Below are 22919 nucleotides of genomic sequence, written 5' to 3'. Positions count from 1 at the left end.
ATTCAGTCTTCTCATATCTACACATGCCTAGGGGCTAGGAGTGGTTTCTGGACAGGACATTCTAAGACAGTCACGTGTAGGGAACGAGGGTGTACCTTGATGAGGTAGCGTGTGATGTCCCGTCCTGCAATGTCCAGGCGTCTGGTCAGGTGGGGCAGGGAGAAGCCTTCGTACACGGGGCAGATGTGGGTGACGCCATCACCAGAGTCCACCACCACACCCGTCAGGAGACCTAAAAAATACCACAGCAGTGCCAACAGAATAGGGCCAGTGAGAAAACACATTCCCAGTTTCCAAAGCCCATATCAACATTAGACCATTTCTGTCATTACTCGATTGAAACGGAAAGCTTTTTATTAATTGTTATTACCGATTTGTTGGTGTCAAGAGTTTTCCATCATAATATATTGGTTCAATATCAAACAAATGCATGGGCCAATGAAAGTATAGAACAACAAGAAGTACACAGCTACGTATTCAACTACGTGATGCTGCATATTCAGCTCTCGTCCTGCCACTGAAAGGGTCACACATTAGCACAGCCTGTTTCATCCCTCATTCCACAGCTGTGCTTATTTTTTTCCCCCCAGAGAAAGACCTCRATGTTACAAATACAAGCAGTACAGTACAAATGGAAGTACTTTATTTTATGATACTAGGTATTTACTACTGTAGGAAAGGATGTGGTATCAATGGGTACTTTCTGGTACTTACTTAAAATAATTGTTAACTATCTGGTACCAAATCAATTGGTTTAATTTGTTTCTCAAAGAAACAAACAAGTAACTCATAGCTTATTATTGTGTAACTACTAACTAATAACCATTTTAAAATGTAAAGTAAATATCTGGTACTTTCTGTACCGGAAAATAAAGTATAAGCCCAAAATAATTGTTGCTGCCATGGTAGAAACRTAGCAAAAGCAAATTACCGGGTATAATCTCCTACATTCCTCCATGTGTTCTGAAAGGTACTTTAAATTGCAATTCGTTGGAGTGAAATCTCAGGTACCCAGTGCTCTTCACTGGTTTTGGGTGTCCTACCTTGCTTCTAGTGGACTTGTTTTGTTTTAAAAAACCTACCTTGAGCATAGAGTGTGAGCACAGCTTGGATGGCAATGTAAACCCCGGAGAACTGGTACGTCTCAAACATCACCTAGGAAAGAGGTAGGGAGTGCGAGAGTATGTCACTGGAATGTGTAGTTACTGCAACAACAAAAGAATCAACAACAAAAAAAATCTGTGCATTTATAGTTAAACAGTAACTTAGCATCTTAGCAAATTAGCTTTGTTTTTGCATTTTGCAACGCTAGGAAAACCGCAACAAATCTAACCTCAACTTCCACTCAAAGGAATAGACCTCCATGTTCATAAACCTGAAGTTTAAATGGGTGAAAAGGACTTATTCTCAAAGAACTTAGCCATGGCTGGCCACCCCACAGAGGACAGCCTGAATCATTAATAACAGTGGCTCTGACTGACTCCCACCGAGGAGCTGTCGCCAGGCAGCAGACCTGGGTTCAAATAGCAGTTCAAGTCTTTCAAATACTTTAGCTGTGGTTGATTGACCTGGCCCTGCACAATGGAAGCAATGGAGTAGTCCCAAAAGTGCAATGTCCACCCATGTGAAACTCCAGACAGGCTCAATCAAACTAAGTGAAAGAGTTCAAATACTTGTTGAACCCAGGTCAGCCAGGCAGCTGCCTTAGTCACAATGACTGGCAAGTTGCAACTCCAAGATAAACCTCCTTATCGGGAGTGCTACTGCCTCCTCAGCACAGAGCATCACTGTTATGACTGATGAATCATTTAAGATCCACAATGGAACCGTATAAAAGGCCTTACAAGAGATCTCCTCCAGCCGTTCCGGGTACACGGCAGAATACACACTTTCAAAACTAAAGCATGTTAATGAAACTGTCCTCAGACAACATATTTAGTAGTCGTGGGTTAACAAAAAGAAACACTTTTTAAAAATGTATACGCACCTCAATGATCTTCTCACGGTTCTTGGTTGGGTTCATGGGCGGCTCGGTGAGCAGGATCTTGCAGTTGCGCGAGTCGATGTTGAGCTTCTCGGGGCCAAAGGTGTAGTCCCACAGGTGCTTCATGTCATCCCAGTTCCTCACGATGCCGTTCTCCATGGGGTAGTTCACCTCCAGCATGGAGCGCAGCTCGCTCGCCTCATCCCCCACCATCAGGTCCTGGGGAGGGAGGGGATAAAGATCCGAGTTTATCAGACTAGGGTCAAAACCAGGGCGTGACATTTAAAAAAATGAAACCACCATTTAGGAGGGACCCCAATAGCGCAGTAGCCACTGAATATTACTGCATAGAAAAGTTGCAGTGTCCACCACCCAAGTCATTGACGTACCACAGCAACAAACCGACTGTCACAGTGTCAATGCCAACTGACCACAGCTATACAACAAAAAAAGGAGGATGGAAAGCTCTGGGTAAGAAGGTAGAAACGTCACAAAAGGACATCCACCATCTTAAAATGCTCTACAGAACAAACTTAAAGAACTTCCCTAAAAGGACATTTGCATGCCACAATAAAAAAGTCAAACATCACTTATTATAGTTGCAGTCAACATCTAGTCATTCTGCGGGCATGTTGCTTTTAGTGATCTGACGATACTTTCAGCCCTGTTCCAGAGAGCAGGCGGTAGAGAAGGCAACATTAGATAGAGATTCCAGCCATACAGTCAGAGCACACTGTTAGTAGAGCGGAATCCATTTGTTTAATTGGGATGCAGATCCTATTGAAAATGTCTAGAACCTATAGTATAGGCAAACTCAGAATAGGCCTGACTCTACCGCCCAACAAACAGGTCACTCATATTGGCAGAGAACTGCATTGTCAAACTCATGCTCAATGTGGTAGTTTTTTTATGCTATGAGGAGGCTTGGAAGTTTCTTTTAACATGAGAAGCTACAGCAGACAACATGTTCCCCTTCTCATGATGATCTCGCTACTATTGATATCAATCCAAAATTAAATCTATAAGAATCGGCTTCCTATTTTCACTCATGCTGCCAAACATACCCTCGTAAAACTGTCCTGCCGATGCTTGACTTCGGCAATGTCATTTACAAAATAGCCTTCAACACTAGTCAGCAAATTGGATGCAGTCTATCACAGTGCCATCTGTTTTGTCACCAAAGCCCCATATACAGTTGAAGTCGGAAGTTTACATACACCTTAGCCAAATACATTTAAACTCAGTTTCATAATTCCTGACGTTTAATCCTAGTAAAAATTCCCTGTTTTAGGTCAGTTAGGATCACCACTTTATTTTAAGAATGTGAAATGTCAGAATAATAGCAGAGAGAATTATTTTTCTTTCATCACATTCCCAGTGGGTCAGAAGTTTACATACACTCAATTAGTATTTGGTAGCATTGCCTTTAAATTGTTTAACTTGGGTCAAACGTTCCGGGTAGCCTTCCACAAGCTTCCCACAATAAGTAGGGTGAATTTTGGCCCATTCCTCCTGACAGAGCTGGTGTAACTGAGTCAGGTTTGTAGGCCTCCTTGCTCRCACAYGCTTTTTCAGTTCTGCCCACAAATTTTCTATRGGATTGAGGTCAGGGCTTTGTGATGGCCACTCCAATACCTTGACTTTGTTGTCCTTAAGCCATTTTGCCACAACTTTGGAAGTATGCTTGGGGTCATTGTCCATTTGGAAGACCCATTTGCRACCAAGCTTTAACTTCCTGACTGATGTCTTGAGAWGTTGCTTCAATATATCCACATAATTTTCCTTCYTCATGATGCYATCTATTTTGTGAAGTGCACCAGTCCCTCCTGCAGCAAAGCACCCCCAACAACATGATGCTGCCACCCCCGTGCTTCACGGTTGGGATGGTGTTCTTCGGCTTGCAAGCCCCCCCCTTTTTCCTCCAAACATAACGATGGTCATTATGGCCCAACAGTTCTATTTGTGTTTCATCAGACCAGAGGACATTTCTCCAGAAAGTACGATCTTTGTCCCCATGTGCAGTTGCAAACCGTAGTCTGGCTTTTTTATGGCGGTTTTGGAGCAGTGGCTACTTCCTTGCTGAGCAGCCTTTCAGGTTATGTCGATATAGAACTCGTTTTACTGTGGATGTAGATACTTTTGTACCCGTTTCCTCCAGCATCTTCACAAGGTCCTTTGCTGTTGTTCTGGGATTGATTTGAACTTTTCGTGCCAAAGTACATTCATCTCTAGGAGACAGAACACGTCTCCTTCCTGAGCGGTATGATGGCTGCGTGGTCCCATTGTGTCAATACTTGCGTACTATTGTTTGTACAGATGAATGTGGTACCTTCAGGCATTTGGAAATTGCTCCCAAGGATGAACCAGACTTGGAGGTCTACAATTTTTTTCTGAGGTCTTGGCTGATTTCTTTTGATTTTCCCATGATGTCAAGCAAAGAGGCACTGAGTTTGAAGGTAGGCCTTGAAATACATCCAGAGGTACACCTCCAATTGACTCAAATTATGTCAATTAGCCTATCAGAAGCTTCTAAAGCCATTACATCATTTTCTGGAATTGTCCAAGCTGTTTAAAGGCACAGTCTGCTTAGTGTATGTAAACTTCTGACCCACTGGATTTGTGATAGTGAAATAATCTGTCTGTAAACAATTGTTGGAAAAATTACTTGTGTCGTGCACAAAGTAGATGTCCTAACCAACTTGCCAAAACTATAGTTTGTTAACAAGAAATATGTGGAGTGGTTGAAAAACGAGTTTTAATGACTCCAACCTAAGTGTATGTAAACTTCCGACTTCAACTGTACTACCCACCATTGCGACCTGTATGCTCTCGTTGGCTGGTCCTCGCTACATATTCGTCGCCAAACCCACTGGCTCCAGGTCACCTATAAGTCTTTGCTAGGTAAAGCTCCGCCTTATCTCAGCTCACTGGTCACCATAGCAACACCCACCCGTAGCACGCGCTCCAGCAGGTATATTTCACTGGTCATCCCCAAAGCCAACAACTTATTTTGGCCGCCTTTCCTTCCAGTACTCTGCTGCCAATGACTGGAACAAATTGCAAAAATCACTGAAGTTGGAGACTTATATTTCCCTCACTAACTTCAAGCATCGGCTGTCAGAGCAGCTTACCGATCGCTGCACACAGCCTCTGTGTAAATAGCCCATCCAACCAACTACCTACCTCATCCAATATTAGTTTTTCTTCTGCTCTTTTGCACACCAGTATTTCTACTTGCACATCCTCATCTGCACATCCATCACTCCAGTGTTAATTGCTAAATTGTAATTACTTCGCCACTATGGACTATTTATTGCCTTACTTCAGTCGCACACACTGTATACAGATCTTCTATTGTGTTAATGACTGTACATTTGTTTATCCCATGTGTAACAGCGGCAGGTAGCCTAGTGGTTAGAGCGTTGGACTAGTAACCGGAAGGTTGCTAGATCGAATCCCCGAGCTGACAAGCTAAAAATGTGTTGTTATGCCCCTGAACAAGGCAGTTAACCCACTGTTCCTAGGCCGTCATTGAAAATAAGAATTTGTTCTTAACTGACTTGCCTAGTTAAATAAAATAAAAAAATAACTGTTGTTTTTGTCGCACTGCTTTGCTTTATCTTGCCCAGGTCGCAGTTGTAAATGAGAACTTGTTCACAACTGGCCTACCTGGTTAAATAAAGGTGAAACAAAAAAATATATATWTTTTTTTTAATCACTGTTTCCTTCTGCAACTGCTTGTATGTACACAAGACCATGAATGTCTGTCAGTGTTCAGACCACTGTATTTAACATGTTGATTTGTAAAAAAACTAAAACACTAAAAACTAAAACAGTTTGTAAGGTTAGTCAGAACACCATTTCATCACAGAAAACTGGGGAAAGAGTAGTAGAGAGGGAATGAGGAAGCAATGCCAAACAATTGACAGATAAAAAGAAAAGGACCATTCTTGTCGGAGAGATGACGAGTGCAGCCATTTCATTGTCTGAGTAGACAGCAGGGGCCCATGACACTGCAAACATACACACTTACCATCTTTCTGTTATTCTACCTCAACAGGAAAAAAGGAGGAGAGGTGGGAGGAAGAGAGGGATGAAGCAGAGGGTCAGAAGATAGAACAGAGAGAGAGGAGGACAGAGGAGCCAAGGACAGAGGTGAATCAGTGCGTGTCCTACAAAAACCACCTATCCTCTCATATAATGCTGCAATGTTATCAAAGGTGATTGTTAATGTGTAACGACCTGATAGCAAGACTAGGTGCGACATCTAGGCTAAATCAACAAATCATGCGCTACGTCCCAAATGGCATCCTATTCCCTATGCAGTGCACTACTTTTGATCAGGGCCCATAGGGTTAAAAGTAAATATGTAGGGTATAGGGTGCCATTTGGGACTCACCCARCAATGGTAAATATTAGCCTCTTGTTTCCCATAGGGACCAGTGTATTGGATTTCCAGAGGACACTCAATGGAGGAAATACTTTTTAAACTCTCCAATACTGTGAAAAACTCAACTCAAAGTGCCGGTTTCCCAAACGCAGATTAAGGCTAGTCCTGGACTAAAGCATGGTCAATTAAGAATCTCCATTGAAATAGCTTCTTTGTCCAGGATAAGTGTCAGGAAAATTGCTTCAACAACTTCACAGTGGAGGGACTAAGCAACATTTAATCTAACATAAAGTAGTGTAAATCAAGAAATGTGCACCATTCTCCAGGTAGGTCTACATGTTCTGAAAAACTTAGAACCATAGTCTGCTCCACAAGGCATTGCAGCCATTTCAGAACTTCCCTAAATCTCCACAAATAAGAAAACGTCATATTCATGAGGGCTATGAAGAAGTTAGCCTAGCGGTTAAAAGTGTTGGGCCAGTAACGGCAGGTAGCCTAGTGGGGCGGCAGGTAGCCTAGTAGCCTAGTGGGGCGGCAGGTAGCCTAGTAGCCTAGTGGGGCGGCAGGTAGCCTAGTAGCCTAGTGGGGCGGCAGGTAGCCTAGCGGTTAGAGCGTATGACTAGTAACCGGAAGGTTGCAAGATCGAATCCCCGAGCTGACAAGGTAAAAAAATCTGTCATTCTGCCCCTGAACAAGGCAGTTAACCCACTGTTCCTAGGCCGTCATTGAAAATAAGAATTTGTTCTTAACTGACTTGACTAGTTAAATAAAAAGGTAAAAAAATAAAATAACCAAAAAGGTTGCTGGTTTGAATCCGAGCCGGCAAGGTAGAAAAAAACTGCAGTTTGGCCCTTGGGCAAGGCAGTTAACCCCCTCGATGACGTCGATTAAGCCAGCCCCCCCCGCACCTCTCTGATTCAGAGGGGGTTGGGTTAAAAGCGGAAAACAAATTTCAGCTGAACGCATTCAATTGTGCAACTGTCTAGATTTCCCCAGATGATAGGTACAAATGACAAAACAGGACCCATTTTACAAAGTATTCTGTATTACACTGAACACACATACTAATACCTATTTCAGACAGAATTCACAGTATGTTACCTGTTTTAAAAAATTATGCAATGTTTATATGACCCCCTTCGAAACAGGTTATTAACACTTTCTTGAGTAAATACTAAAGACATATTTTTGTCTAGATATCAAAGGGATTTAACATTTCTGTGAAGTAAACAAGTGAGGTTACCTTGATCTCAATGTTTCCCACTTTAGCTGTGGAGCGAATGATTGGCCTGCCAACCAATGCAGGGAAAATGTGCTCTGGGAAGTTGGAGCCCGCATAGCCACACTTCACAAACTAGGATTAAAGGGAGAGACAAAAGGCACGGTCAGTGACAAACATTATTTTTGGTAAATAACATAGGACATAAATACATTTTCATAGCATACAGAATGACAAAATTAATAGAGATTAATAATAGCCCTATAGCCAAATACTAGAAATTGGATCAAAGCATTTAGCCCAGACTCCTTTAAAAGAAAACCTTTTAGTCCATTAACTCTGATACAACCTAGCCTGATCAATAATGCAGTAATGCACTTCCATTGTCTTGTTTATTAGGCAGAAGTTAGAGCCTTCTCTACTTTCTCTGAATCACATAGTGCTGTTTGAGTTGCCACTAGGTACAGATTTAGGATCAGCTTTGCCCTCCCCAAATCCTAACCATTAGTGGGGGAATTGCACAACTGACCAAAGACCAGCCACAGCAACTTCACCCTACTGTGTTTGTGAACACTCTGAGGGGTTACAGAGAAAGTTACAGCATTGGTAGTGTTTTCATCCCACAATCACTACCTGACGTGCAGCATGCTTAGGAAGTTACATAGAGAACCTATGCAGGGTTCAACCTGTTAGGTTGTACTAGACGTTTGCTTCAAGGAATAGCCTAGCGCTTGAATCGATAAGAGCGCTTTTCCCATGCATGTTTAAAATCCATTTGGGCTTTCTTTGGGCCTACATAATGATTAATGACAATCGTCCTTCTTTCACATACGTTACATAAACGACCTCATCTCATTCTCAACCTTCCGGTAAGAAGAATAAAATAAGTGTATGACATGCATCATCAAGTAGACATGACATCATCAGCTCAGAGAGGAAGGGGTTACTCAAAGACAAGAATAAAGACAGAAGGTAGGCTACAGTGTACAGCATGTCCCATTTACACTCTCCAAGATTTGAATAGCTATCAGGCTGTTTTATTTACAGTGTGAAAACAAAGGCTGTAAGCAGCATAGTTTCTTTGCGGTAGGTAGCTGGAGAGAGTCAGCTAACCACTGAATGGAACCGATTTTTTTAAAAAAAAGTAAACAGCATAAATAGATAGTATTTAGCCAGACTATTCATTCATCTAAGGTAAAATGTTGGAGGTGAAAACTGCTTAAATTAAATTGTAATTTATTGTCCATTTTAACCGGATGACTCATGTTTACAAACATATTTTACAAGAGAGTTGCAATAGATCTGATAACTCCTTACATGGAAGAATGGTTTCTGACTTCCTCACTGTACAAGAATGATGCATGCGCATTATCTACTGCTCGAGACAAGTTTAGTTGGTTAACTCGCCTTGCTCAGTTGGTAGCAATACTTTAATTGTGATACTTGTTTGTTGCTGTCTGGTTTAGTAAAACTATATGTTCAAATCCTCATCCATTTACGCAACAGACAATGCAACAATGTAGCAGTGTAAAATACTTGTTACAAGTTCAAAGAAGTTTCGGTGAGGGCGGGGCTACAGATGTTGGATCATCATTCTTTGTGAACAACACCAAATAGTATCTAAAAATGTGGAGTTACTGAATAAAACACAATAGATCACGTCATTTCCTTGCAATTAACAATGACGCTGGCAACTTCTTACAGAGAGCCCTCATCTTGTTAGTTTGAGCTAACAATCAAATTGAAGCAAGGGATGGAAATGTAGGGTAATGATGTCTGACGAAGAAATAAAATATATAACTACGTGTGGCAGAACACGATATTTAAGTGTTCTCTGGAGCATGCTATGAAACAATAAGACTGCGATTTGTAAGATTGAATGCTAGCTATTGAGCTTGCTGGCCAGCCACCTAACTAGCTCGAGACGATTCGAGTTCGCAATGTCAGCACGAGCAGCCGACAGCTGCGATAACAATACTTAAGGCTACTCCCACTGATTCACGAATTCGAGGAAACAATCGGTACTCTAAACATTCCACCGACCGGTGTTAACCTTGCCACCTCTAATTGACAGATACACCAACCTCAATGAATGCATAACTAATTGACAAGCTGACAGATAAATTCACCCAGACCGTGGCTACACAACAAGCTAGCAATGAAACGAGCTACTTCCTGTTCCTCCCCATCTCGTCTCCTCTGCCAAAATGCACAGCACAAAAGCCGGAACGCTCATAATTTGACGATAGAACACGGTCTGTTTGTAAACTTACCCCGGTCCCATTGTCACAAACCACCACTTTCCTTCCCTGGCTGTCCATTTTCTCGGAATACAGAAACCAGCAGCCCTCCTTTGCACAACTTTCTTCGGCAAGGCGGAAAACACCACCCCGGCTCTAGCAAAGGGCTTCTTCCGGAATGTATGACACATGCCCATATTACTCACACACCTATCAGGGTAGAGATAGTAAAGAAATTCCGCCAATAACATATGGCAACGCCTTTCCATACACGTTTCTATTCGACAATCACAATGATTGACAGCGTCGTGTCAATCAGAATGTTGAAATATCCGTAATGCAAGCTTTATCAATACATTTAGGTGGTGGCCTGGTGGGCCTACGCCGAAAACAGTTAAGTTGATCGATCTATGTCGAGGGAGGAGAGCAGATTTGTTTTTATATGACAATTAAATATTCGTATGATTACTGTAAAATTTGTTGGCACCTTCAATTCTTGCATATTTTCTCAGAAAAAGTATATTTCAACCATAAAGTATGAAAGAGGCCTCTAGTGGCCAACTTCATTAGCTGATCCACATCACCAACAAACTATCATGGTCCAAACACACTAAGACAGTTGTGAAGAGGGCACAACAAAGCCTATTCCCCCTCAGGAGACTGAAAAGATTTGGCATGGGTCCTCAGATCCTCAAAAGGTTCTACAGCTACACCATCAAGAGCATCCTGACTGGTTGCATCACTGCCTGGTATGGCAACTGCTCAGCCTCCGACAGCTTCCTGCCACCCAGGACCTCTATATCAGGCGGTGTCAGAGGAAGGCCCTAAAAATTCTTATAGACTCCAGACACCCTATTCATAGACTGTTCTCTCTACTACCACACGGCAGTCGGTACCAGAGCGCCAAGTCGATGTCCAAAAGGCTTCTTAACAGCTTCTGCCCCCAAGCCCTAAGACTCCTGAACAGCTAATCAAAGGGCTAACCAGACCCCTCTTTTACACTGCTGCTACTCTCGGTTTGTAATCTACGCATAGTTACTTTAACTCTACCTACATAAACATATTACCTCAACTAACCGGTGTCCCCGCACATTGACTCTGTACCGGTACCCCCTGCATATAGCCTCGCTTGTTATTTTTTTCTTAACTTCCTAAAGCATTGTTGGTTAAGGGCTTGTAAGTAAGCATTTCACTGTTGTATTCGGCGCATGTGATAAATACAATTTGATTTGATCCCTCCTGGTGACCAGTGGCAACCCGTCATTTAGGGCAGGTGACCTGTTTTGAGCCCGACATTTAAAAAGAAATAACAGGCTTGGCTATTTTGCATGCTATTTTGGCATTAATACTTGTTACATACAGTTTGCAAACAATGTACAAAAATTAAATTAAATAAATACACTACCATTCAAAAGTTTGGGGTCACTTAGAAATGTCCTTGTTTTTTAAAGAAAAGCAAATTTTTTGTCCATTAAAATAACATAAAATTGATCAGAAATACAGTGTAGACATTGTTAATGTTGTAAATCACTATTGTAGCTGGAAAGGCTGATTTTTAAATGGAATATCCACATAGGCGTACAGAGGCCCATTATCAGCAACAATCACTCCTGTGTTCCAATGGCACGTTGTGTTAGCTAATCCAAGTTTATAATTTTAAAAGGCTAATTGATCATTAGAAAACCATTTGCAATTATGTTAGCACAGCTAAAAACTGTTGTTCTGATTAAAGCAGCAATAAAACTGTCCTTCTTTAGACTAGTTGAATATTTGGAGCATCAGCATTTGTGAGTTCGATTACAGGCTCAAAATGGCCAGAAACAAAGCATTTTCTTCTGAAACTCATCAGTCTATTCTTGTTCTGAGAAATTAAGGCTATTCCATGCAAGAAATTGCCAAGAAACTGAAGACCTCGTACAACACTGTGTACTACTCCCTTCACARAACAGCGCAAACTGGCTCTAACCAGAATAGAAAGAGTGGGAGACCCCGGTGCACAACTGAGCAAGAGGACAAGTACATTAGTGTCTAGTTTGAGAAACAGATGCCTCACAAGTTCCTCTGTCCAGTGTCTGTGTTCTTTTACCCATCTTAATCTTTACTTTTTATTAGCCAGTCTGAGATATGGCTTTTTCTTTACAACTCTGCCTAGAAGGCCAGCATCCCGGAGTCACCTCTTCACTGTTGACGTTGAGACTGGTGTTTTGCTGGTACTATTTAATGAAGCTGCCAGTTGAGGACTTGTGAGGCGGCTGTTTCTCAAACTAGACACTGATGTACTTGTCCTCTTGCTCATATGTAGATATATATATAATTTTTTTTAATCAGCCGTTTCCAGCTACAATAGTCATTTACAACATTAACAATGCCTACACTGTATTTCTGATCAATTTTATTTTACTTTAATGGACCAATTTTTTTGTTGCTTTTCTTTCAAAATCAAGAACATCTAAGTGACCCCAAACTTCTGAATGGCAGTGTATATCATATATTCTTGAGTAAGACAGCTCCAAAATGCAGGTGTTTCAGCCCAGCGCTTTCGGTGGTGGTGGAACAAGCCAGCAGAAAATAGAGCGTTGCGCCGTGATTGGCTCAGTGTTCTGTCACTCATGGGGAAACTACGTCACCGCAAAGTCTAAGGGGAGAACTCGAAAATTCTAGCTCTTTGGGTGCTGATATAGAGATACATTAGAAGTGTCCATTCAAGAAGGCTCAAGGTCATTGGCCACAGAAAAAAATTACGTAAAATCACAGTATATGTATAGTAGCTTTGATTGGACTGATCTTGTCAACATCATACTTTCAAAATCTTTGCTAGCAGTCTATAAGGGCACAAGGCGAGACCCAAATGCAGACACAGGAGGCAGAGCTCCGATATTTATTATAACAAAGGGAGTAGGCAAAGGCAGGTCAGGGACAGGCGAGAGTTCATAAACCAGGTCAGAGTCCAAACAGTACCAGACGATAGGCAGTCTCAAGGTCAGGCCAGGCAGTAGTCAGAAACCAGATCCGAGTCCAAAAACAGTACGGAATAGCCAGGCTGGTGGTCAGGCATGCGGGTTCGGAGTCAGGACAGGCAAGGGTCGAAACCAGGCAGACTAGAAACAGAGACTGGGTCAAAAATAGGAGCAAGGAAAACCACTGGTTGACTTGGAAAACAAGATGAACTGGTACAGAGAGACTGGAAACACAGGGATATATGCACCAGGGATAATAAGTGACACCTGGAGGGGGTAGAGACAATCATCAGGGTTTGACAGCAGTCATCATCATGAATCATGTCGACAATCTACTGGCAAATCCTTTTCAATCCTTGTCATATGAAGATTAATAATGAAGAGAATTGATAAATAAAACTTAGCGGTGCTCATCGGCCATAAACATTACACAACAAGTTGGAAATCGCAAATTCAACAATGAGTGGTTTGGAAGGAATTGAGCACAGCACAACAACGTGAGTCCAAAAATGTATTGTATGCTGCTGCATAAATGATATGCCAAGGAGATATGTATATTGTAGCTAAGAAAGTGTATGTTGTGTAGTAAACTGTTAGTAGCCCATGTGCCTCACACTAATAATTTGGTCCCTTTTCCCTTCTTTCGCCTACTGTTCTGACTTGGTGGTGCATGTGCACATGTAGCCTATAGCCTGTTTTAGAGAAATGTAATCATCAAATATTGTAAGAGCTTTCATTGTCTGCTTATATGGCCCCATTATTTATTCTTCGGTTCTGACTTGGTGTACTGGGAGAATACTGTAAGAATGGCCCATGTTCTGAATTCTGTCGCTGTACATTTCAAAAGTGCTTAACAAATAGTTGTATTGACAGCGTCCGTACTAGCTCTCTCATTAAGGTCTTAATCGAAATGACGGATTGCCTCTTATCTGCTTGTCGTTCCCTTATGCCATAGTTTGTACATCGCAATTGTCAGTAGATACCACATTTGTTTAAACAAGTCAGCCATATCAGCTATGTTTTTTAAAAAGGCAGTAAATGAGGCTGAATTAACTGTTTCGCTGCCAGACAAGGCTCTGCTGATAGCCAGGTGTAGCAGTGGTAAATTGTTGGGACTGCTGTTGGAGCAGCTTTATGTAGGCCCTAACAGTTTGTGGGCACCGTTTGTCACCGTTATAGTGCAATTAATGTATTGTTTAGTGGCTTTGATGGCATGCATACATATCTTTTTTTCCCCCACCAGGATTTACATGCTAAAATCACCACCGCTGGTGACACTGTTGGAGTCATATCCAACCAGGTCATGAGGGATTCGAGAATGGGGCTGCAATGGATAGCTACTGTTTTATGGGCTCCTGACCAATTCTGCAATTTATTTATTTTTGTTGCACTGATCATAATGTTTCCGCCATCGTTTCCAATGACCGAAAAGAGCTTCTGGACATCAGAACAGCAATCACTAACCTTGATTTGGATGAAGATTTCTATTCTACTATTTCAACGAGTCAGACAGGACATACTGCTCAACTGGACCAGGCCCTTGTAAAATAAAAAAAAACGGGGCAAGAGAGGCCAACGTGCAGGCACCCTGACAAAACTACGTCGGCGTGTACATAAACTGCCTCTACCCTCCTTCCTGTTGGCGAACGTACAATCACTGGAGAACAAACTGGGCGAGCTCCCTTCGAGACTAGCCTATCACCGGGACCTGAAGAACTGTAAGATCTTATGTTTCTCAGAGTCGTGGCAAAACCAGGACATGGATAATATACATCTGACTGGTTGTTCTATGCATCAGCAGGACTGAACGGAAGTGTCTGGTAAGCTCAACGGGAGGGTGTGTGTCTCTTTGTTAACAGCTGGTGCACGATGTTGAATATTAAGGCGTTAGAATACCTCATGATAAGCTGTAGACCATACTATTTACCAAGAAAGTTTCTCTATATTTTTCGTAGCTGTCTGTTTACCACTACAAACTAAGACCGCACTGAACGAGCTGTATAGGGCCATAAGCAAACAAGATAATGCTCATCCAGAGGCGCACCCCCTAGTGGCAGGTGATTTGAATGCAGGAAAACTGAAATCCGTTTTTACCTAATTTCACCATGTCACCTGTGCAACTAAAGGCGAAAAAATGTGACAGTACTTACATATCCCGACCAGAAGCCATGGATTACAGGCAACATTTGCACTGAGCTAAAGGCTAGAGCTACCGCTAAAGGCTAGAGCTACCCTCCGACGAACCATGAAACACGCAAAGCGTTAATACAGGACAACGATCTAATCCTACTACGCCGGATCTGATGCTTGTCGGATGTGGCAGGGCTTGCAAACTATCACGGATTACAAAGGGAACCCAGCCGCAAGCTGCCCAGTGATGCGAGCCTACCAGACGAGGTAAATGTCTTCTATGCTCGCTGCGAGACAAGCAACACTGAACCATGCATGAGAGCACCAGCTGTTCCGGACGACTGTGTGATCACGCTCTCCATAGCCGATGTGAGCAAGACCTTTAAACAGGTCAACATTCACAAGGCTGCAGGGCCAGATGGATTACCAGGACGCATACTCTGACCATGCGCTGACCAGCGTCTTCGCTGACATTTTCAACCTCTTCCTGATCCAGTCTGTAATATCTACATGTTTCTAGCAGACCACCATAGTTCCTGTGCCCAAGAACGCCAAGGTAAACTGTCTAAATGACTATTGCCCCGTAGCACTCACATCTGTAGCCATGAAATGGTTTGAAAGGCTGGTCATGGCTCACATCAATAACATCCTCCCTGGATCTTTCTGTTAAAGGTCCCCAAAGCACACACATTCCTGGGTCACTCCTCTTTTCAGTTCGCTGCAGCTAGCGACTGGAATTAGCTGCCAAAAACACTAAAATCTCTTCAGCCAGACTCAAACATGGACACTCTTACTGACAGTTCTTGCTGCTTCGCATGATGTATTGTTTCCTCTACCTTCTTGCCCTTTGTGCTGTTGTCTGTGCCCAATAATGTTTGGACCATGTTTTGTGCTGCTACCATGTTGTGCTGCTACAATGTTGTGTTTTCATGTGTTGCTGCCATGCTATGTTGTCTTATGTCTCTCTTTATGTAGTGTTGTTGTGTCTCTCTTGTCGTGATGTGTGTTTTGTCCTATATTTTAATTGTATTTTTAATCCCAGCACCCGTCCCCACAGGAGGCCTTTTGGTAGGCCGTCATTGTAAATAAGATTTGGTTCTTAACTGACTTGCCTAGTTAAATAAAGGTTAAATAAAAATGTAAAAAAATCCAATTCGCATACCGCCCCAACAGATCCACAGATGACGCAATCGCTATTGCACTCCACACTACCCTCTCCGACCTGGACAAGTGGAACACCTATGTGAGAATGCCCTCCAAGGTCATCACTAAGCTAAGGACCCTGAGACTGAACACCTCCCTCTGCAACTAGATGCTGGACTTCCTGACGGGCTGGCCCCAGGTGGCGAGGGTAGTCAACAACACATCTGCCATGCTGACCCTCAATGCGAGGACCCCTCAGAGGTTGGTGCTTAGTCCCATCCTGTACTCCACGTTCACCCATGACTGCGTGGCCGCGCACGACCCCAACACCAACATTAAGTTTGCTGACTACACAATGCTGGTGGGCCTGAATGACGATGATACAGTCTATAGGGAGGAGGTCAGAGACCTGGCTGTGTGGTTACCAGGACAACAACCTCTCCCTCAACGTCAGCAAGACAAAGGAGCTGATTGTGGACTACAGGAAACGGAGGGCCAAGCACGCCCTCATTCACAGACGGGCTGTAGTGGAGCGGATCGAGAGCTTTACATTCCATCACTAAGGATCTATCATGGTCCACACACCAACAGTCAAACTTCCTTTATATCATTTTTTTTTTTTTTTTTTTTTTACATGTATGAGCAGTAAGGACAAATTCAGTGTTTCATCAAATAATATAGACATTTAAGATAAATATCAGTTTGAGTTAACTTGAAATATGCAGGATGCAATACGAACGGTCCTGATCATATGAAGAGGTAACTCCGTTGACCATTTAGCCACTATTGAAAGCTAGCCAATGTTACAGTTGACTAGCCTAGCCAGCTAAATACTGTAAATGTCCATGTGCTCGCTCAGGAAGCTAATGTTTCATTAGCTATCTCTGTCAGTGAATTACATTTTTAATAAAATTTTTGCATGATTCTCATTTCAAGTAACTAGCTGCAGGGTAAAGGAAACATTCAATCATATAAATTGCATAGAAACCCAAATGAAACATGTAGATAGAAAGCTGTGTCATGTATGCTAGAATGGAGGTTTAGAAATGACAGCTGCATATATGCATATTAGTCAATACATATGGCATAGCCTACACATATAGAATACCTTGCAATACAATCTTCTCTAAAAACAGTTGTACAATGTGCTCTGCAATAATGTCACGCCCTGACCATAGTTTGCTTTGTATGTTTTATGTTTTGGTTGGTCAGGGTGTGATCTGTGTGGGCATTCTATGTTGTATGTCTGGTTTGTATATTTCTATGTGTTTGGCCTGATATGGTTCTCAATCAGAGACAGGTGTTTTGCGTTGTCTCTGATTGGGAACCATATTTAGGTAGTCTGTTTTGTATTGTGGGTTATTGTCTATGTTAGTTGATGTTGCATGTCTGCACTCGGTTTCATTAGTGTCACGGTCGTTTGTTATTTTGTTTAGTTTGTTTAAGTGTTCTTCGTTTAATAAATTAGAAGAATGGATTCACATCACGCTGCGTTTTGGTCCTCCTCTCTTTCTCCCAAAGAAGATCGTGACAAATAATATAACAAGAGTTTGATTTCTAATTCAGATTATTTCTCAAATAGCAGCAGCCCAATGCCATGGTGGGCATGCAAAATGTTGAATGCATTGGAACTAAAGGTATGGAGAATGATAGTCTGTAGGATTATAGAAAAAATAAAAATAATAATTTTCAAATACTACATATTCAGTGAATGTGAGTATATTTATGAAACAGCAGGGAGCAGGTCTCGAACCCTCGACCCCTAGCCTGAGGTCCGGTGCGCTATCGACTGTGCCGCAAAAGCATGCTCGTGTGGCAGAGTCGATTTCCGCGCTTATAAACCCAGGGTCGTTACAGTACAATATAGATATTATGCACGTTTTGATTCGTTTACAGTTTAGTACTCGACGGCGTCCAGCTAGCGAACATAAAAGGGTCAGCGCTATCCGGTATCCTTGGGACGTCCCTACCATACAACCTAACCATAACCCTTACCWTAACCATTTTAAAATTTCAACTAATGGGGTTGTGACGTCCCAAGGATCCCGGAGAGCACGGACCAACATAAAAGTAAGTATTTAGAATTGTTTTGCAAGAATTGACATTGCCAACAAACGGAAATATACTCMGAAGAAATACATTTACACAATATATAAAAAACAGCTCCTCCCTCGACATAGATCGATCTTCTCAGAAACTAAAGCAGATAGCATGCTATGGCCCACCACCTAATATGCATCATACTGTCTGTGGTCAAATGATTTTTTWAAACTTTTGTGTATAAAATGAACATAAATTAGATTGATTATACTGTAAAAAGGGGAGAACTTTGTGCATTAGTTTAGTTACATTGTATTGAAATAACTCAAACAACATCCTAACCAACTGTTTGTAAAAACTGAAACAACTCAGCTTTCTAGTTCTTTCTGAGCTGCATACTACAATGTCATAAATACATAGACTGATGATATAATTACTGTTATAAATTGGGTGGTTTGAGCCCTGAATTCTGATTGGCTGAAAGCCATGGTATATCAGACCATATACCACGGGTATGACAAAATGTTTAGTTTTACTGCTCTAATTACATTGGTAACCAGTTTATAATAGCAATAAGGTCCCTCGGGGGTTTGTGATATGACCAATATACCACGGCTAAGGGCTGTGTCCAGGCACTCCGCATTGCGTCGTACRTAAGAATAGCCATGGTATATTGGCCATATACTACACCTCCTTGGGCCTTATTGCTTAACTATAGAGCTTCGCCGTGACAAAAAAATGGTGGCAAGATGTTAGAGGTCTTCAGACGAAAGCGAAAGAAGCTGGCAAACACAAGTCACACTGTCACAGCCAGGCGAGCTGCATGGTCTTGATCTGTGCTTATACATTGTGCCTAGAATGGCTCATTAGTCTCTAGAGTAGACAGACGGGTTGCCTCTCACATTGTACCAATGTTCCAGTTTTCAGCGTCAGTTTGGCATAGAGGAAAGGGCTGAGTTGGGACATCCAGCTTTCTTACGTAGCTGCCTTATCCGCTTATTGCCTTAGCATAAACATCTCCCGGACAGCTAGCAAGAGGTTATGCTAAATGACTTAAATGTAAATGTTATTTTTAATGATTGCATTTCGCAAGTGGCTAGTTTACATCAATTACCTTCACTAAAACCACTGCAAAAGTTTTGCCTGCAAACATTCTGTCTATCTCATGATTTGTTGGGAGAGGTGTCTGTCTGTCTGAAGAGGATTTTTTTTTTCATTTTCAAAATTACCAAAAKAATCYGTCATTAATCCCAGACCTAGTGCTGTTGCTGCCCTAGGTCTAGGATTTCCTTGACTAATGGCTCATCAATTCCTCAGATCCATCCGTAGCACACATAAGAGGAAGTTAAACTGATGTAGCAACCACATAGAAAATGCATGTCAGACAATTCCTTTACAGACTGCACTCAGCCACACAATAGGCTAAATAGAAGTTATAGTTCTACCTGGGTGGTAATCTGAAGCTATCCCTGTGTTTACTTTTTCTAGCACCACTGGCTGTGCTTTGAAGCATGGGAATTAAACCATCACTGRTGCACTGCACAGATGCTCTTTATCCTTGACCTTAGACCTTACAGCAWTCAAGAAGAAACTGGCTGAGCCAATAAGGTACCACCAGCATGAAGAGCAAAACGCACAGTACTGTACACCAGGGGAGGCTGCTGAGGGGAGGACAGCTCATAATAATGGCTGGAATGGAGCGAATGGAATGGCARSAAACCATGTATTTGATAAAATTCCAYCAATTCCGCTCCAGCCATTACCACAAGCCTGTCCTCCCCAATTAAGGTGCCACCAACCTCCAGTGCAATACAGACATCTGTCAGTGATCTCATGATCCAGTAGGGATCATGAGATCACTGACAGATGTCTGTGTTGGGCTACCGCTCTTCTGCATCCCAAACAATCGGACAGGTGTGTGGACCTCTCTTTATCCCATGATAATGCATGGAGTGGAAATAATGAATGAATGAATGAATGATGGATGATAAATAATGTATGCCTAATACGATTTGACTACAACTTCCACTAGCCCCATAGGTTTGGTTGGCATTTCCTGGTCAGGAGGGCAGCCATATTTGATTCGATTATCTTGGCTCGGAGTAGTTAGCTAGCCAGTTGCAGTTGTTCTGAAAAAAAGATATATTACACAGATTTTCCACGACAAAGGATAGCAATATTTTAAAGAATAACTGCTTAACTCAACCGTGCTTAGTCAACGATGAATCCCGAATAGTAAGTAACACTGTTGGTTAATGATGACAGCCTGTTTTTTTTATGCTAGATAACGTTAGTCCGTTAACTTACCTGGATGGTTTACATCAAATAAGATACTTGTTTTGTCTTCTTTGCAAATATGAGATCGATGACATAAGGTATGTTCTGTATCAACTCCGCTCTAGACATGTTTTATATTGAATGTTAGTAGGCGTGTTAGGGCTTGTTTTTATGTTCTTAGCTACGTTCAAACGCCAGCTAGCATGAATGCTAGCTAGCTACCCATAGGCTAACTAACTAGCTATTATCAGCTGGAAGCCAATTTAGCTAGCTAGTATCAGCTGGCTAGCTAAGTAACGTTAGCTAAATTAGCTAGTTAAAACGTCAACTGCTTCGTTGACTTTTTCAAATATGAACATGTGTAAAAAGTCAGCTGACCAATTTAACTTTAATTKTCCAATAATATAGCTAAATCTCGTTAACTATGTCAGTTGAAATCCAAGGCTACTTTGATTGTTGTGTGAAACAAATACAGTACATTTATTGACTGACTTTTGTCACTATAGTAGACAGAACTAACTACTGTGACAATTTGTTGCCTTGTGGTTTTTGACTTTCAACAAATAACGAATAATATATAGTAATATCTCCATGACAGTGGAATTGACATTTATTTAACCTGTGAAATATCTACTCTCCTTTCAGTGATTATTTATTCAAGCTGCTTCTGATTGGCGACTCTGGTGTTGGAAAGTCTTGCCTCCTCCTCCGATTTGCAGTAAGTAACTTTCCTCTGTCTAGGTGGATTTTTGCCATGTTGATATTTTGAAGAATAATAGTTTGACATCCCAGGAACTTTACTGTACACTGAGCACCCATAGGAATTTTCTGTTTTTCTTATTTTCTCTTCAGGATGACACATACACAGAGAGCTATATTAGCACTATTGGAGTGGACTTCAAAATTAGGACCATAGAGTTAGATGGGAAGACCATCAAACTTCAGATTGTGAGTACCTGTGGCTGACATGACTTGATTGAGTCACAAGAACGGCAGAAGTGGAACATGGTGTTGGGTCTGACTTTGCTCTCATTGGCCCACAGTGGGACACAGCTGGACAGGAACGGTTCCGGACAATTACATCCAGTTACTACAGAGGAGCGCATGGCATTATTGTAGTGTACGATGTCACAGACCAGGTCAGTCCATCCCTTGTTCGCTTTACATTTTCTCCATAACAAGTTTACATAGCAGATAACTTACACAGGCTTGAGAACAAGGTTAAGTGTTTCAGTGTATCTGGTTACGCTGCCTATTGCATCGGTTGTTGAGTTATCAACAGTTGTCTCCTCTCCTGTCACACCCCAGGAATCCTTCAATAACGTGAAACAGTGGCTACAGGAGATTGACCGTTACGCCAGTGAAAACGTGAACAAGCTGTTAGTAGGCAACAAATGTGACCTGACGACAAAGAAAGTGGTGGACTACACGACGGCCAAGGTAACGCTCTACCTGGTTACGGAATGAAAAATAACTATCTTTTTTGTTGTTGCATTTTTCAGTTGAATCTTTTCTCTCTCCYGTTCTGTCCCCCACTMTTTTCTCGTCTCTTTGCCTCTTTCCTGGTGTGTATATGCCTCTCCCCTACTCCCACCTTACTGTTGCCTCTCTCTCTTACTCACCCTGTCTTTTTTTTTTCTTCCTCCCTCAGGAATTTGCTGACAATTTAGGGATCCCCTTCTTGGAAGCTAGCGCCAAGAGCGCCACCAACGTGGAGCAGGCCTTCATGACCATGGCAGCTGAGATCAAGAAGAGAATGGGCCCTGGGGCCACAGCCGGAGGCTCGGAGAAGTCCAACGTCAAGATCCAGAGCACGCCAGTCAAGACATCCTCTGGAGGCTGCTGCTGAGGACCCTCAGCCCCCCAAACGCCATCCACTCAGACCCCTATCTACCAATCTCAAAAGTTACCTTGCTCCACAGGGATAGGGAGAGAGAAATATGGCGAGAGTGACAGAGAGGGAAGACTGAGTGGCCTGGATTGTGTGTGCAGTTGCAATACCTGAAATATGTCCCCCCACCCCTAACAAGGTCAGCAATAGGATGGTAAGCCCATCCACACCCACAGAAACACACTAACATAATGTGGGATATTTTTACATATTACCAAAACATATACCTATCCAGAATAAGATGTGGCAACTTATCCAGACATTTTTAAGCAAGGTGATGAATATGAATAAACCTTGCCCGACTCTTTACTCCAGGTCTGGTAGTTAATAATACATTTTTCTACGATGGTTGTGTTCTCCTTATTTCACTGGATCTCAGCATGACTTTGGCCTGATCTCCTCAGAAGCTGAATTAGGAAGCACTCCCAATAAAGCGCATTATACATGTCGACAGAACTGATTACTTTACCCACAATGCATCTCTAATGCAGTCATCATGACTTAGCACATCTGCTCACTGTAATCAACCCAAATTATTTAGAGGAAATATCATTCAATGTCACGTGGTCCAACTTCATAATGTTGCCCCAAATAATGTGCCAGTGCCTTTATGGCAGGATGTGTGTGTATACATATATATATATGATA

General features: G+C 42.1%; 2 protein-coding genes and 1 long non-coding RNA gene across 3 annotated transcripts in view; 2 read left to right on the top strand and 1 right to left on the bottom strand.

Moving 5' to 3' along the window:
* Nucleotides 1–10014, bottom strand: part of LOC111982334 (actin-related protein 2-A-like) — a 10535-nt gene extending 521 nt beyond the window's left edge. Inside the window, exons 1-5 of the mRNA XM_024013898.2 lie at nucleotides 9867–10014; nucleotides 7618–7728; nucleotides 1988–2203; nucleotides 1083–1155; nucleotides 96–232 (exon numbers count right to left, since the gene is read on the bottom strand). Coding sequence (XP_023869666.2) covers nucleotides 96–232; nucleotides 1083–1155; nucleotides 1988–2203; nucleotides 7618–7728; nucleotides 9867–9914 — 585 coding nt within the window. The 5' untranslated portion in view covers nucleotides 9915–10014. The remainder of the gene's footprint in view (nucleotides 1–95; nucleotides 233–1082; nucleotides 1156–1987; nucleotides 2204–7617; nucleotides 7729–9866) is intronic.
* LOC139022728 (uncharacterized) overlaps nucleotides 1–22580 on the top strand; it is a 25812-nt gene extending 3232 nt beyond the window's left edge. Inside the window, exon 2 of the long non-coding RNA XR_011473771.1 lies at nucleotides 22422–22580. This is a non-coding gene — a long non-coding RNA (uncharacterized lncRNA). The remainder of the gene's footprint in view (nucleotides 1–22421) is intronic.
* Nucleotides 20150–22604, top strand: LOC111982413 (ras-related protein ORAB-1). The gene is made up of 6 exons (XM_024013981.2): nucleotides 20150–20338; nucleotides 21026–21098; nucleotides 21233–21328; nucleotides 21424–21519; nucleotides 21689–21820; nucleotides 22032–22604. The coding sequence occupies exons 1-6, from the start codon at nucleotides 20325–20327 to the stop codon at nucleotides 22227–22229; spliced, it is 609 nt and encodes a 202-aa protein (XP_023869749.1). The 5' UTR covers nucleotides 20150–20324; the 3' UTR covers nucleotides 22230–22604.
* Nucleotides 22605–22919: the final 315 nt, after the last annotated feature.

This window comes from Salvelinus sp. IW2-2015, linkage group LG21 (genome assembly GCF_002910315.2).
Source record: "Salvelinus sp. IW2-2015 linkage group LG21, ASM291031v2, whole genome shotgun sequence".
Lineage (NCBI taxonomy): Eukaryota > Metazoa > Chordata > Actinopteri > Salmoniformes > Salmonidae > Salvelinus > Salvelinus sp. IW2-2015.
The sequence above is the reverse complement of the archived record's forward strand: the minus strand, read 5'-3'. Positions and strand labels throughout refer to the sequence as shown.